Source organism: Danio aesculapii, chromosome 17 (assembly GCF_903798145.1).
Source record: "Danio aesculapii chromosome 17, fDanAes4.1, whole genome shotgun sequence".
NCBI classification, from domain to species: Eukaryota; Metazoa; Chordata; class Actinopteri; order Cypriniformes; family Danionidae; genus Danio; species Danio aesculapii.
In genome coordinates, this window is record NC_079451.1 from 3,004,894 (window position 1) to 3,022,787 (window position 17,894).

The window sequence follows — 17,894 nt, forward strand, 5'->3', positions numbered from 1 at the left end:
TTCATTGGCTTTCCTTGCACTAATGCTTATTGGAGATCTGCATTCTTCTGCTGATGCGGATCAGTGGAAACACACTGCAGCAGGGTGAAAGAAAACAGGTTTCAGCACAAGCAGAATGTGTTGACTGACGATACTCTGACATGAATACAGTAACATTTTACTTATATTATATTAGAATTTAAAGTTCATAAGAACTGGAAATTGCTGAGACTTTTATTTCAGTACGTTGATGTACTTCTGACTGAAACTGGAATACTGAGTAGGGGGCGTGGCTTTCTTTTTGCGCATCATTCCCTCATAGCAAACTAACGGTAAGAGGAGCTAGGTCAAAATATTGTGGTTGAAGCGTCAAACTGACATCATCAGATAAGGACCGCCTCCAAACGCAGAAGCAAATGCTCAGATTTTGATTGAAGATAACCAAAACTTTTTTTTTCAGTGGATTAATGTACACAGATTAATTGTTCACTTAAAAACAACCTACAAGTGTGCTTGTAAAATAAACATTGTAAATTAAAAATGATTTTACATCATTATTTATTGCTGTAATGTAAATCTGAATTATCAAATTCTGTGTCAAATGAATCCTCAGAAATCATTCTGCAGTAAAAAAAGGATTAGTTTCTTCAAAAACATGAGTAAACCTGTTGTAACTTGTTACTATTAACCCTTTAACAGATACCACAACCACCTGGTTGACCTTTTAACCATAGGTTTTCGTTATTTTTTCAATCGCTTATTACTATTCATCAGAGTTGTATCAGTATATTATTCAATACAAGATGTAGGCCAAAACATTTTTCAAGGAGTGCACCTAAAAAAATGAAGTTCACTTTACTTCTGTCACCATCCTGCACTTTGTCTCCATTCCCCTAGAGGTCCTCGTGTTTCCCCTCTACCTTTGTTCTTCCTTGTGTGTCCTTGTTTACTTTAATTTTGATCACCTGTGACTTGTTCCAGCCTGTGTATTTAAGTTGTCACTTTGTCTGTGTTCCTGACTCGGTTTTTGAGTCATGCCTGTTGAACTTGCCTTGCGGTCCCTTGATGTCCTGAGCTTAGTGGTGGGCAAAGCGAGGCTTCGTGAAACACTGAAACAGTTGAAGCAAATGTGTCGACGCTTCGAAACGTTTCAAAACCCCACTCTACAGTGACGCCTAGTGGTCATTTTTTATGTATTGCACTGGAACAGCTTCAGCGAAGAACAGTTGAGCAAATTGAGGTATTAAACCCCACTTTGTAAGATCCAACCCTCAAGTGAAATAGTGGAGTGGTTAGGGTTCCTGACTTCCATGCGGGGATTGTTTGTTCGAATCCCGGCGGATAAAGCTATTTTGAAATGCTTTAATATTAGTTAGTGATGCTTTGTTTGTGTATCGTTTTGTTTCAACATTGCTCTGACATCCGAATAAACACTTTGTGAATAAATATAGCTTGTTTTGGTCATAAAACAGGGCTGTTGCTAGATCAGATACAGTTGTGGACTGAAGTTAACAAGAATTATTTATATTATTCATTAAATTTCCCATTTATTGTATTTTATTAACGTCTACCCCAACCCTAAACCCAACAATCACAGTACTGTAAAATATTAATTATTGTTTTTCAGTTACAAAAATGATGCTAAATTGATGGCGTATCAGCAGCTGTATCCTATCTAGACTACACCATAACAGTAACATGATTAAAATACATTAAATCACAATTTTGGAGTATTTGTACAAGTCGGGATTCGAACCCAAAAGTCAGATGAAGACTGTAACAACATGCACACGCACAGTCCACTAGGCCATACGAGACAAAAGCTTATGTATGACCCTGTCAGTCAAATGCAGATTCTCCAAGTCTCGAAACGCTTCTGAACTGATCGATGCTTTGAATCACGTTAGTCACGTGACCAGGTGTTTCGAAACACTTTATTCAAGTGACCTGGGTGTTTCGGATCATGCTTCAGTACAGTGTTTCGAAACACCTGTGCTTCGGGATCTCGACACTGTGCAAATGTTCAATTTCAAAAGACTCAAGTATGATTTTTAAGAGTTTTGAATTACAGGGACACACTATGTGACCCTGTAAACTAGTGTTTCGCAACCACGTTCCTGGAGGACCACCAGCTTTGCATATTTTCCATGTCTCCTTAACCAAACACACCTAGTTCAGATCATCAACTCATTAGCAGAGACTGAAAGACCTGAAATGGGTGTGACAGACAAAGGAGACATCCAAAACATGCAATGCTGGTGGGCCTCCAGGAACGTGGTTGAGAAACACTGCTGTAAACCACCACTTTAAGTAATTCTCATGTCATTATACAACTTTGTGTCCTTGTAAAACATATAAATATGTTTACACACACACACAAACACACAGACTTGGTCCTATATACTGTACCGGTGGGGACTCTCTTAGATGTAGGAACACAAAACCATATATTCTCCCTACCCTAACCCTATCCCAAACTCAAAACACTTCATTCTGACTGCGTAAGCATGTTTGCCCTCAATTTCAAGTCCCCATGAGTCTGTGTGCATTCAGGTTTAAGTCCCAACCGGGACATAAAAGCAAGTACATATTGTCTATGGTGGTGTGTGTGTGTGTGTGTGTGTTGCATATGTTGGAGAAAGACGACTGGAAGAGTGGCAGATGGTGTCGGGGAGGATAAACCACAGATTACTGTCAGAACAAAAGTCAAGTCACACTCACTGTAATGCCAGATGTCCTGCTGATCTGACACACACATTCACACTGAGCCTGTCAACTAGCATGTGGCTCACAAACATGTGTGTGTGTGTGGACTGATGCTGCGATGAAATTAGACGTGTGGAAATGATATTCAGCATTAATTATTAAGGAATGTTCTGCGTAACAAATGATCTGCCTAAACATGGAAAGCTCCTCACAATGCTAGGCTGCTCTGGGGTTGCTAATGTGTTCGAGTGTGACCCCTGGGGTTCTGCTAAGTAATTTAATAAACTCTTTGTCTGCTGTAATGCTGTGTTGTCTGTTTTAGTTTTAATAGATTACACATTTAGTCTCTTTTACCAAAAAAATAACAACAAGCAAACCAATCAATTCATTCTGTTGGCTTGAGAAAGCTAATATACCGTTAATCTAGGATATGTTTTATGTAGCAGATACCCTTCTACCCGCAACCTAGTACTGGAAGACACCCATGCATTCTCCCATACACACGCTCATACACTACGGCCAATTTTGTTTACCCAATTCACCTATAGCGCATGTCTTTGGACTGTGGGGGAAACCGGAGCACCTGGAGGCGCAAACACAGGGAGAACATGCAAACCACACAGAAATGCCAACTGACCCAGTCGGGACTCAAACCAATGACCTTCTTGCTGTGAGGCAACAGAGCTACCCAATGCACCACCAAAAGCCACCTAGACCAACTACCTATCCTTACATATAATTATATATTTCAAGAGTTCACATTTAGATTATGCTTGACACTATTAGCAGGTTTGGCATGCTGTCCTGGGAAAGAATCCTGAGATCGGGAGATAATTGAGCCCAGGGCTCCCGCCAGGTCAATTAGCATGTAAGGGGATGCAAGATCAGGGAGGTCTCGAGAGCTCCCCCTGGTAAAGGAGGAAAAAGAGGAGATGGGGTGGAAGAGGGGATTCATCCAAAACGAAGATATGGCAGTAGAGGGAACTCGGTCTGTTTATTGTAGGCTTGGATTAATCAGATTGGATTATTTCTAATTACGGATGCCAGGATCAATCATATCCCATACTCCTCTCAAAAATCGTTTAAAAACGTCACTTATTGGAAGTGTAGGTAGTAACAGCAGCAGCACCTGACTAGCAAAGTGCACTAAAAGGTGATAAAGTGCAGAAATCTGCCAAGTGTTTGCGATTATCTGCATGTGTTAAAAACACTGAGATGTGAAGATCCGCCTGTCACATGCTTCCGCTGATGGAAGTTGAGATCAGGCGTGTTGATTAACACTGGCAGTAACAGGATTTAAAGTGCCCTTCAGAAGACTAAACTCATGCTCAGGTTTGCTTGGTTGAGTGTGTGTTTCTCCAGAATGGAGGCGGTCAGGAAACTGCAATCCGGCAGCCTTTCGGTCGGTGCCCTGAACCCTGGCAGAACATCTGCGAGCTGCCATCACTGACACTAATTTGTAAGCAGTAATCATTGTGAATAAACATGGTAATTTCTAAATACACACTAGAACTACACCGCCATGAACAACGCCTCCCATTGCATGACTCTGTTATTAGCAGGGCACCACAGTTTGGCCTGTTAGCTTTAGCGAGTTTGAGCCCCTTTTTCTATTCATTCATTCATTTTCCTTCGGCTTAGTCCCTTTATTCATCAGGGGTCACCACAGTGGAATGAACCGCCAACTTATCCAGCATATGTTTTACGCAGCGGATGCCCTTCCAGCTGCAACCCATCACTGGGAATCATCCACACACACTCATTCACATTCATAAACTACGCCTAATTCACCTGTACCGCATGTGTTTGGACTGTGGGGGAAACCGGAGCACCCGGAGGAAACCCATGCCAACACAGGGAGAATATGTAAACTCCACGCAGAAATGCCAACTGACTGGGTCATTATAAAGAGTAGTAAATAATAGAACTAATTTATTGCTCATTAATTAATATTAATCAAAGCATTAACTATCATTATTAATAATGGAGCATGCTGTAAATATGACTATTTATTAATATTAAAGTTAATATTAAACTTTAACACATTTCTATTTATTATGCAATTATGATCGAGAAAACATTACATTAAATGTACTATCTTTAAAAAAAGTCCATTATTTGAACAATTCTCTTATGTCATTAAGTCACGTCTAACAACTTAGCAAATAAAATATTTCTTTTTTTTATTAAGTGCTTCATTTTGATTCAGCATTTGTTTTTACCGCTGTGACTGTCTCGTGTGCACATGAATGCGTGGCGTGCGTGCAAATGGTCTGCACGTGCTATTTGCTGATAGACAGTTTGAGATACTAATCAGAATTATGGGAATTGTCGGCCTGACAATCTTTAACTGGACAAACATTTTTTACTCTTATACCTTACCCAGAGTATAAAAATACATATAAAGACATTTAGATAATTTACTTTAATCAATACTATTGGAATGTGAAGAGACTTTCAACCAGCACAACAACACATGTTTAAAATCAAAAGACAATCACCTACTGCACCTTTAAGTCAACGAATCGCTTTCAAAGCAATGCCTTTACTCAGTTAATTAAGTAAAGTCAACGAATCACTTTCAAAGCAATGCCTTTACTCAGTTAATTAAGTAAAGTCAACGAATCGTTTTAAACTCAATGCCTTTACTCAGTTAATTAAGTAAAGTCAACGAATCACTTTCAAAGCAATGCCTTTACTCAGTTAATTAAGTAAAGTCAACGAATCACTTTCAAAGCAATGCCTTTACTCAGTTAATTAAGTAAAGTCAACGAATCACTTTCAAAGCAATGCCTTTACTCAGTTAATTAAGTAAAGTCAACGAATCGCTTTCAAAGCAATGTCTTTACTCAGTTAATTAAGTAAAGTCAACGAATCGCTTTCAAAGCAATGTCTTTACTCAGTTAATTAAGTAAAGTCAACGAATCGCTTTCAAAGCAATGTCTTTACTCAGTTAATTAAGTAAAGTCAACGAATCGTTTTCAAAGCAATGCCTTTACTCAGTTAATTAAGTAAAGTCAACTAATCTCTTTCAAAGCAATGCATTTATTCAAGCTAAATGCTTTACAACAATGCCTTTACTCGCTTGTTTAGGTAAAGTCAACTAATCGCTTTAAAGGCAACGGGTTTACTCATAGTTGCCCCTTTTTTGATTGATTGAAATTCAATAGATTTTTCAAAAAACAAAACGATTTTGTTTCTCAGAGTAAACGCACAATATACTGATTTATACTGAATCAATATTTGTACTGAAAAACTGACAGAACCTCATTTTTACAGCATATTCAGTGTATATAATAGTGACGTTTTTTCCTCGCCGCAGTCGCCACTGGCTTGCATGATTCGGGATCCGTGGAGCTGCGCATCGTTGGATTTGCTCTTCGGTGTTTGGACTCTCACTGATTATTAAACCACACTGAACTGAGCTAAACTGAACTGAACTTAAACACTGAAAACTACACTGTTTCAATTTACTATGATCTTCTATGTGAAGCTGCTTTGACCCAATCTACATAGTAAAAGCGCTATACAAATAAAGGTGAATTGAATATAATTATTTTTATGGAATCATAAATGCACAGGCATATTTACACAGAACTGAACTGGCTCATGGTCATAACCCTGAGGAGACCTCCAATATATTAGCTCAGAAACCTGAAACAGTCGCTGTCATGAATCAGACCTGAAGCCATCAGTAGAGCAGTCTTATCTCCACTCTCACTGATCCGCATGTGTTTTGAGGTTTGTGTGGTCTTCATGCCAAAGAAAAGAGTGCCTGAGCTCAACATGTTCTCTGTAAAAGGAAAATGCTCATTTGCCAAACGCACGTCTCTCTCTAGCGCTGCGCAACATTAATCACAGGAGAGCTCAGTTCTGATGGTGCCGTTTGTTTCCTCACCATGACAACAGTAGAGGCGGATTCAGACTCGTTGTTCATACAGTGAGAAACATTCACTAAGAGATCCTCATAGTGCACATAGCAGCACATGCAAAAGCAGAATACACTACATTTGTGTGTGTGTGTACATAATGTATTCATGACATTATGAGGACCAAATGTCCCCACATGTATAGCATTACCAGTCATTATTTTTACCTTGTGGGAACTTTCTGTCTCACAAGAGGAAAACCACATAAATCCCACATAATGAAGTATTATGAAAATGATAAACGGCAGAATGTTTACTGTGAGGGTTTAGTTTAGAGGTCAAGATGGGGGAAATAGGAAAGTTTATACACTCTGTACAGTAGAAACATCATTACAGCTATGGAAAGTTCCCAAAAAGCATTAAAACCTGTTTGTAAGTGTCTGTGTCAGTGTGTACCTTGTATTCCCCAAGTTCTGGGGACCAAATGTCCTCAAGTACAACAATACCAGTCAATTTTGACCTTGTGGGGACATTTGTTTTGGTCCCCAGAAGGAAAACGGCTCATAAATCACACAGAATTAAGTATTTTGAAAATGTAAAAATGCAAATTGTTTCTTGTGAGCACTGGGTTTAGGGTTTTTTCTAAAAGCTGATTTATACTTCTGCATTAAACGCACATGTATGGTCCAGTCCAGCCTACGTGCGGGCGCATACCCCTCGCTGTGGCTGGCATCAACACTGATGCGCACCTCTTAAAAAATGTAACTACACATCGCAATGATGCGTAACGAAGCTCTGTGATTGGTTGGCTTGGTAGCTGTGACAAGTGTGGGCAGTGCTGAGAGCCGCGAGCCTGATCAAGTGAGTGTTTACAAGTGTCGAGTCCCATGAAGGAGCTCCAGATGGAGACTTTACGAGGACCAAATGTCCCCACAAGTATAGCATTACCAGTCATTCTTTTTACCTTGTGGGAACTTTCTGTCTCACAAGAGGAAAACCACATAAATCCCACATAATGAAATATTATGAAAATGATAAACGGCAGAATGTTTACTGTGAGGGTTTAGTTTTGAGGTCTAGTCACGGGAAATAGGAAAGTTTATACACTCTGTACAGTAGAAACATCATTACAGCTATGGAGAGTTCCCAAAAAGCATTAAAACCTGTTTGTAAGTGTCTGTGTAAGTGTGTACCTTGTATTCCCCAAGTTCTGGGGACCAAATGTCCTCAAGTACAGCAATACCAGTCAATTTTGACCTTGTGGGGACGGATTTAAACTTGCAAGCGCACACATATGGTCCGGCGCAGCCTTTGTGAGACCAGGTAAACAATAACTGATTATTTTCTCTTTCTTAAAGCATTCTAGTTATGACTTGTTTGTAGTGTGATCAATGTTTGGTGTAGTTGTAGATGAGTTTTGATGAGCAAATTGAACGAAAGGAAGGAAATGACTCAAAAAAAGATTCGTTCATCTCAATGAACGAGACTTAAAGGTCCGAGTCAGTACAATGATCCAAACTTCCCTACTTTAGACCAAGTTGCATTCATGCCATTCACTATTTACATGAAGACGCGCACAAGGAACCGGATCTGCTCGTGCGGGATGTTAAAGACTGGACCAGGGATGGGCAAACTCGATCCTGGAGGGCCGGTGTCCTGCATAGTTTTGCTCCAACCCTAATCAAACACACCTGCTTGTAGCTTTCTAGTGATCTTAAAGACTCTAATTAGGGTGTTCAGGTGTGTTTGATTAGTGTTGGAGCAAAACTCTGCAGGGACCCCGGCCCTCGAGGATCAAGTTTGCCTATGCCTGGACTAGACCATCTACAAAACAAGTCGAAATTCACCAAAGCCCCCTGAGGTAAAGAAGAAGGTGGAGCCAGCCATTTTTATATGCATGTACACAATAATAATAATGTCTATATGCATGTGTGTTTTGGACCTCTTTACACACTCTTTAAATAACAAAAAAAAACTGCATCATTGACTTTGGATCAGCTTTTATTTGGTCAATGGCGCGGTCTACTTCATGTTCCTCAACATGTCAACAAACACCTTAACACCTCCTTTTCAGACCAGCACACCCATAGGTGCTTGAGCTTGATACCACATTGCACTGGGTGTATGATAAGGCCCTAAGTGTGTGAATGCAAGTGTGCGTCTATGTGTGTGTAAACACGTTTGCATTGCAGTGAAATTAAGCTGTACTTACGATCAGAGCTAAAGTCGTCCACAAGAATAATCTCCAGTATCAGATGAGGTGGGCTTCTCATTAGTACACTGAAATTAAAAGAGGATGAAAAGAGATGAATGCTGTGTTTTCCAGCAGCGTTCAAACTGATTCTCACAGCACTAACAACACTGAGATTATGAGTTTAATTTACATGCAAGAGCTGAAATAAATGTGCCAACTACAGCTTTAAGTGTGAACCGAATGTTCAATCATTCAATCACTCTCAAACTGATCAAGCAGCGTTTACTGGCATATAAACTATACAGAAGCTTGATTTTGAAGAGGAGTGTGAAATATACAAAACCCCAACCCAAATGTTAGTGCACAGTTCTTCAAAAACATTAATAGTTTGAATAATATATCACAAAAACAACCCTTTGTGGAACCACCAATAAAACAAGGAAGATTCTAAAGAGTGTTTAAGTGAGGAATAACTGGGAACAGGCCATTGAATTATTAGAAATATACTGCATACCTGATCTGGCTGTCACACCTCAGGTGTGCATTATTTTCTAATAATTCAATGGTCAATTATTCTTCTTATGCTATGGTTTCTACACCTAAAGACACTTATAGATGTTTTATTTCAGACATTTGTCAGGTTTTATTGCTCAAACTACTCCTGTGTGTAGTGCTAGTATCTCCTCCAAAGTCTTCTGTTGTGTTTTGGTATGATTTTTGACTGTAGCTGTGAAATAACTGAAATCATTCAGCGTATCAAAATTATAATGCAGTCAAAATTAGGTACACATTGCTAGTACCGTGTTGGACCCCTTTTGCCTTCAGAACTGCGTTAATCCTTGGTGGCAGAGATTGAACAAGATACTGGAAATGCTACATATTGACATGATGGCATCACACAGTTGCTGCAGATTTGTCAGCTGCACATCCATGATGCGAATCTCCCGTTCCACCACATCCCAAAGGTGCTCTATTGGATTGAGATCTGGTGATTGTGGAGGCCATTTGAGTACAGTGAACTCATTGTCATGTTCAAGAATCCAGTCCGAGATGATTCACGCTTTATGACATGGCGCATCCTGGTGGAAGTAGCCATCAGAAGATGGGTACACTGTGGTCATAAAGGGATGGACATGGTCAGCAACAATACTCAGGTAGGCTGTGGTGTTGACACGATTACTGTTGCCTTTCTATCAGCTGAAACCAGTCAGGCCATTCTCCTCTGACCTCTGGCATCAACAAGGCATTTGCGACCACAGAACTGTTGCTCACTGGATATTTTCTTTTTGTCAGACCATTCTCTGTAAACCCTAGAGATGGTTGTGCGTGAAAATCCTAGTAGATCAGCAGTTTCTGAAATACTCAGACCAGCCCGTCTGGCACCAACAACCATGCCACGTTTAAAGTCACTTAAATCCCCTTTCTTCCCCATACTGATGCTCGGTTTAAACTGCAGCAGATCGTCTTGACCATGTCTACATGCCTGAATGCATTGAGTTGCTGCCATGTGATTTGCAATAACGAGCAGTTGGACAGGTGTACCTAATAAAGTGGCCGGTAAGTGTATAAATTCCCAACAAAGACCTAATTGAGTAGGGTTGTAGTACAACTTTATATGTATATTTAACGTTACTGAACCGCTAATTGTACTGACAAAAACTAAAAGGTAATTTCTGCTAGAATTTGTTCATCATACATTTAAATATGTTTGTAGTAAATGTTGCAGCAGTGTTTTAAAAACATTAACTTTAAATACAATATAGAAGAACACACCACAGCTAAAATGATAATCAATTACGTTACGTTGGATATGTGTTTTCACCTCTTAATAGTGCGCAGCAGGGTGGAGCGAGCCTCATTGTGGAACGTGATGATGATGCTGGTGGGCGGCAGGTCGGGGTCAAAGGTCATGGAGGCACATCTGTGAACGCAGACACAAAGACAGGAGTGTCAGGACTTTAACTGTCCACAGCAGGACAACATTACACACACTGAAGACCAGCACACAGATTACAGGCATTAAGGAATGCATTTAAACCAACCTTGTACAATGTGTTAAAGGGACAGACGGTTCACCCAAAGCTGAAAATTCTGTCAAGGGCGAGTATGACTTCTTCCAAACCATTCATTCATTCATTTTCCTTCGGGTTAGTCTCTATTTCAGAGGTCAATACCACAGCGGAATGAACCGCCAACTATTCCAGCATGTGTTTTACACAATGGATGTCCTTCTAGCTGCCACCCACTACTGGAATATATCCATACACACTCATTCACATTGCTTACCCCTATAGCGCATGTGTTTGGACTGTGGGGGAAACCAGAGCACCCGGAGGACACCCACGCCAACATGGGGAGAACATGCAAACTCAGAAATGCCAACTGGCCCAGCCGAGGCTCGAACCAGCGACCTTCTTGCTGTGAGGCGACAGTGTTAACCACTGAGCCCCCGTGCCGCCACTTATTTCAAACCACTATGAGGTTTTCTCTTGAACACAAGCCGAGATATTCTGCTAAAAACTGGTAACCGCTGACGTCCACAGCAGGGAAAACAAATGGAAGTCAATGCTTACAGATTACCAACATTCTTATAATATCTTCTCTTGTGTTCAACAGAAAAAACTCAGGTTTGGAACAAGTAAAGAGTGGGTAAATCATAAATGAATTAGGCATTTTTGGGTGAACTATCTCCTTTAAAAGAACTTTGACGCTGCAGTTTGTAGCTTTAATGCTAAAGTTTAGCTATTTAATCTGAAATTTTATCATCAAACTGCTTTGACAGCCTCATTATTTCTTCTTGAGTTCATATTTCAGAACATTGTTTGGTTCTAGTTGATACTGGATTTCTGTTGTGAGTCAGATTGATCCCCATTGGTTTGCATTTAAAAAAAAACTGGTGAAAAAAACCATAGCTTGTCAGAAAAGCGTAGCTTGTCAAAGAAATATTCAGAACTGACTCAAATTTTGAAGGCTCATTTTCTAAGTAATCCACCGTTCTTTAATCTAGTTGTTTTTGACCTCAGTTTTAATTTCATCAACAAAAAAGGGTGATAAATGTTCATTAAACGGTGACCTTTTTTCCAAAACTAAGATGAGGCGAATATGGGACTGCATGAGTATTGTTAGATACTAACAGCGACAACATCAGCATGTCATATTGTTAATGAAAAAAGACACCTAAAATGTAGTCAAAAAGATAAACAGTAATTAACAATAATTGCTGTTCTAATACTGTAAGAAAATGCAGGGTTCCACACAACTCCTACATGTTGTCCCAACACAAATTGATTAAGTTAACTTCATAGTTTTTTTTTTTACAAATTTAAGTGAATTGAACATAAAATTATTAAGTTATCCCCCAAAAAAAAACATTTTAGAATTGTGTTGCTTCAACCCTCAAAGGTTTGTGCTGTTTATTCATTAGATGAGTGGATCAGAGTGCATTCATTCAGTCATGATAGACATGCAGTGTTAGGTAAAGCTACTATTAAAAGTAATATATTACAATCTTAAAAAAAAAAAAAAAAAAAATATATATATATATATATATATATATATATATATATATATATATATATATATATATATATATATATATATATATATATATATATATAGTGGTCAAAATAAGTATTCAACATGTCAGAAAACATATTTCTAAAGGTGCCGTTGACTTGAAAATCTTGAAAAAGATGTTAATAACAACCAAAGAAATCCATATATGCAAAGAAAACAATAATAATTCTTTTACAAATCAGTTCTGTGTAATAAAATGAAATGAACACATGAAAAAAGGAAGGTGTAGAAAGGCAGTGAAAGCCCAGACAGCAGCTGAAATCTCTCAGTAGTTCTTCAGCAACCCTCTGCCCTTCATCAGTGTAAATAAATATCAGCTGCTTCAGTCCAACATCTACATTAGCAAGAGGATGAAGATGAAACCGGGGTGGACATTTCAGCAAGACAATGATTCAAAACACAGCCAAGGAACGGTCAGCGGCACCCCTGCATTGCTGCATTCATCTTTCCCTCTATCCTGACTAGTCTTCCAGCTCCTGCTGCTGAAAAACATCCCCACAGCATGATGCTGCCACCACCATGCTTCACTGTAGGGATGTATTAGCCTGGTGAAGAGCGATGCCTGGTTTTCTCCATGTGTAACGCCTGGCATTCACTCCAAAGAGTTCCATTTTAGCCTTGTCAGACCAAAGAATTTAGTTTCAGATGTCTTTTGGCAAATTCCAGGCGGGCTGCTATGTGCCCTTTACTAAGGAGTGGCTTCCGTCTGGCCCCTCAACCATACAGGCCTGATTGGTGGATATCTGCACAGATGGTTGTCCTTCTGTAAGGTTCTCTTCTCTCCACAGAAGAGCACTGGAGCCCAGACAGAGTGACCTTCAAGTTATTGATCACCTCCCTGACTAAAGCCCTTCTTCCCCGATCACTCAGCTTAGATGCCCGGCCAGCTCTAGGAAGAGTCCTGGTGGTTCCAAACATCTTCCACTTACGGATGATGGAGGCCGCTGTGCTCATTGGAACTTTCAGAGCAGCAGAAATGTTTCTGTAACCTTCCCCAGCCTTGTGCCTCGAGATAATCCTGCCTCGGTGGTCTACAGACAATTCCTTTGTCTTCATGCTTGGTTTGTGCTTTGACATGCACTGTCAACCCTGAGACCTTAAATAGACAGGTGTATGCCTTTTCAAATCATGTCTAATCACATGACTTTTACCACAGGTGAACACCAATGAAGTTGCTGAAACATCTCAAGAATGATCAGTGGAAACATTATGGGGTGTTGTGTGTAGAATGTTGAGGAAATAAACGAATTTAATCCATTTTGGAATAAGGCTGTAACATTAAAATTGTGCAAAAAGTAAAGCGTTACGAATACTTTCCGGATGCACTATGTATATATATATATATATATATATAGATTATCCATGTTAAAGAGACAGTTCACCCAAAAATAAACATTCACTCATTATTTAATCTCTCTCAAGTGGTTCCAATCCTTTATGAGTTATTTATCTTCTGTTGAATGCTACACAAAAGAAGATTTTGAATGTGGGAAATTCCAAACTATGAAAGTCAATGGTTTCTAGTCAACTTTTTTCAAAGTATCTTGAAAAAGAAAGATTGAAAGATTGTGTTCAACAGAAACTCAAAAATTTGAAGTGACAGGAGAGTACATTTCATTTCATTTCAAACTCTCCCTTTAAAAACCATTTATACTAGTTACATGTGCATCAGTGTACAAATGATCACTACAACTCTTTATTTTCATAAATTTTGGTGTTTGGGCGACTTATTTCATAAAAAAAAATAAAAAATAAATGAACAAATGTCCATCTTACCGATAGTGGCGTGTGTCTCTAATGGCGCGCTCGCTGCCTAGCCGGTCACTCTCCTGCAGGTTGAAGGCATGCTCCCTATAGGGATCTTCACCTGGTCTCAGCTGCTTACTGGACAGAAACGCCTTTTCATCAAACAAGCCCAAGAGCTGACCCTGCTGCTCCAGCTGCGGCGCATGAGTTACCTGACACAAACACACACACACACACAGCACATTAGAGGTGATGCTAAAGAGAGATGACACACTTGAAGAGGCTCAGCTCTGCTCATTGAGATTACAGAAAGTACGCTGTAACCAATGAGCGAATTACAAGGGGGTTTGAGAGGGGGAATTAATGCTTGATCCCCCCTGAATGCCAGCAAAACATGAATTGGTGGGTCAGCACTTTCAATAGTGAGAAATCGTTTGCTGTGATCTGTATTTTAAACAATGATATCAATAATTACAATAATAGATCATATAAATATACATCTGACCACCCCTATAACAGTTCATACCATTTTGAATGCATAACCGAGTCAGTCAGTCCTTGCCAAATAAAACTCATTCAACAGTTTAAAACTGTTCTAGAGCACCGTGCTTGCCATATCAACCAACTTGTTCACACTTTTCTTGTAAATACAGCTGTTTGTTTCTACATATCGCCCAAAAGTAAAGTCAAATTAGCTGCATAGTTTGACCAAAAAGTAATTAACTATTATTAAATTAGATGTAATTTAAATAAATACTCACTGAAGTACGTTATTACTCATGTATTACTCAAACTAACTTTACCGAAAAAGTTGACCCCCCCAGAATGTGTAACTCACACCCTGACTGTAACATTGTTTTGGAGAAGTGCTAGTCTTTAACCTTAATCATCTCCCCCACTGTTTAAACACAGACATGAAAATGACGTTTAAATTAAATGATTGGCGATCTTCAACGTTTTGGTGCTGAATGTAGCTGCAGTGATAAAACTCAAAGAGTGATGTCAAATAAAAGCTGTGTGCCTTTATGTTTATGAAAATAATAATAACACATACAATATGTATTTTGCAAAACAAGTTTTGGCCTAAGATTGACGAAGTCAAAGCTAAATATCGGATTCAATTATATTCCAAATTTAAAGTTGATATCTCAAAAAGATTTGCTTTCTGTAATATTTTGTTAGGCCGCAGACATGACCACCAGTGACCCGTTTCAGAAAGGAGGTAAAGTGAAAATTCAGAGTATTTTAACCCTGAAATAAGAGAAACTCTGGGTTTTCCGTTTAAAAATGGCAGGTTTGTCAAACTCGAGAAAGCAGGGTAAGTCAAGCCTGTTTCTGAAAGAGAGGTAACTTTAAATCAGAGTCAGATACCGTGGTTAACCTAACCTGGTCAGGAGCAGGTTTTATTCTCTAAACTCAGAGTTTCTGTCGGTCTCCTCCCCTTTTTTAAAGACAAAGCGGTATTTCTCGCCTTAGCCTTTCATTTCCACCCACATATTTTAATGCGTATTTTGGATATGCGCATGAAAACGATTGATGGAAACGTCATGATGCACATAACTTTTGAAAATACGCATTAAAAACATGCATAACTGAGCAGGATAAACTTTTATTCTATAAAAAAAGATGCGCCTAAACTACGATGGAAACACTTTTACTGAACAAATTCCAGAATGTGCATTAAAGGTTTGTTATGAGAGATCATATGATGAGGAAAATGTGTGTGAATGGACAAACCAGCAGGCTGAGCATATTGTAAAACATCTTAAATGTTGTTTTGGTCATTCTAAAATGCCTTAACCATTTCAGTATTAGTGTATATTATTAATTACCTCACACATGCGCTGAGAACAATTTGCCAAGGATTTGGATTAAAGCTTTCAATATTGTAAACACCCTACTGAAAAAAACAGATTAAAACAGCCTAGGCTGGTTGGCTGGTTTTAGCTGGTCGACCAGGCTGGTTTTAGAGGGGTTTTGGCCACTTCCAGGCTGGTTTCCAGCCATTTTCAGCCTGGTCTTAGCTGGTCAGGCTGGGAGATGACCAGCTAAAACCAGCTTGACCAGCCTAACCAGGCTGGGAGCCCAGCCAAAACCAGCTATGTCCAGCTTAAACTAGGCTGGTCAAGATGGTTTTAGCTGGATTTAGCTGGTCATTGTCCAGCCTGACCAGCTAAGACCAGGCTGAAAATGGCTGGAAACCAGCCTGGAAGTGGCCAAAACCCCTCTAAAACCAGACTGGTCAATCAGCTAAAACCAGCCAACCAGCCTAGGCTGGTTTAAGCAGTTAATTTCAATAGGGTAGTGTTTAATTTCTTACACAGAGTGATCATTTTGCATCACAAGACCCCAGTGTGCCACCAGGAGCCACAGGTAATGATTTGGACTAAATTTTATGTGTTTACTTTCACCATTCAGTGGGTAGCACAATTGCCTCACAGCAAGAAGGTCGCTGGTTCGAATCCTAGCTGGGTCAGTTGGCATTTCTGTGTGGAGTTTGCATGTTCTCCCCATGTTGGCGTGGGTGTTCTCCAGGTGCTTTGATTTTCCCTAAAGTCCAAACACATGCGCTATAGGTCAATTGGATAAACTAAATTGGCCGTAGTTTATGTGTTTGAATGAGAGTGCATGGATGTTTCCCAGTACTGGGTTGCAGCTGGAAGGACATCTGCTGTGTAAAGCATATGCTGGATAAGTTGGCGGTTCATTGCGCTGTGGCGACCTCTGATGAATAAAGGGAATAAGGAAAATAAATGAATTACTTTTATTTTTCAAAAGTGTTTCATTAAAGATGTGCCTGCTATTTTAGAATCCTTTACTAGCACATGTCGAACTGTGATTATTTCACAAAGAACTGTAACACTCCTTGAAGATAGGGTGTCAGAGTGTTGATGTGCTTTTGAGGAACTCTCAGCTCAGAGCGACTTCACCTTCAGCTTCTGCAGAAAGTGAAAAATCGAGGTGTAGATTCCTCCGTCTGCACTTCATAATCACTTTACGAGAGCAGCAGACGCTTATGGATGCGCTTGGCTGTCCACAGACCTGCTTCATCCAGAACCTCTATTCATAACCGTGCTGTGCTTTACTGCAGATGTGTGATCACTGACACACACAACTTTAGTGAACAGCAGCGATACAGGAAGTTAATTACTTAAATTATAACAATTATTAAATTAAATTATTTAAATTATTTAAATTATAACAATTATACAAATGCTATAAGACAACAGTAATGTTTTTACATTACTGTGAGGGGTAGATGTGGGTTGTGGGGACTGGATTTGTTATGACAATAGATCAGTAGATTCAGTTTCAGCCCTGATAAGACACATCTGGCCTGTGCTGTGTGTCCAAGCCGATTGGCTGATTACGTGCAAACAAACGAACAAGCACAACAAAATCAGCAGAACTGCACAAACATCATCGGTTAGTGATGATGACGGGAAAAGTTCGACGAACACAAACACCGCTTGCTCAGATTTGCCGTTTTTACTCTTCCTAAACCGCCGAGCACGAGAGAAATGCTTGAATTGATATTTCTGCGTTTGTTCTCCTCGTAAAAGATTATTAGCGCTGCAAAAAAGGCCACAGTGAAGGGAGGATCTGCTGTTTGCTCAGGGCGAATAAATCAAAGTGTTGTGCAACAATGCTCCAGAGACTCGGTGCATAAAAAAAATCAGCTTGAGTTACATTACAGCGATTCATCTCTACGCACACACGATACGCTTTTCTTTCAGCACTTGGAAATGCCAGCCCAGACTCTTTGGAAATATGAGCCTGTATTTTTGCTCAATTTAAAATATGTACATTTTGTTGCATGGTGC

The 17,894-nt window shown here is 39.6% G+C and overlaps 1 protein-coding gene across 1 annotated transcript in view; it reads right to left on the reverse strand.

The window, feature by feature from the left end:
* galnt16 (UDP-N-acetyl-alpha-D-galactosamine:polypeptide N-acetylgalactosaminyltransferase 16) overlaps nt 1-17,894 on the reverse strand; it is a 57,084-nt gene that overhangs the window by 27,403 nt on the left and 11,787 nt on the right. Inside the window, exons 2-4 of the mRNA XM_056477463.1 lie at nt 14,101-14,282; nt 10,571-10,669; nt 8,767-8,834 (exon numbers count right to left, since the gene is read on the reverse strand). Coding sequence (XP_056333438.1) covers nt 8,767-8,834; nt 10,571-10,669; nt 14,101-14,282 — 349 coding nt within the window. The remainder of the gene's footprint in view (nt 1-8,766; nt 8,835-10,570; nt 10,670-14,100; nt 14,283-17,894) is intronic.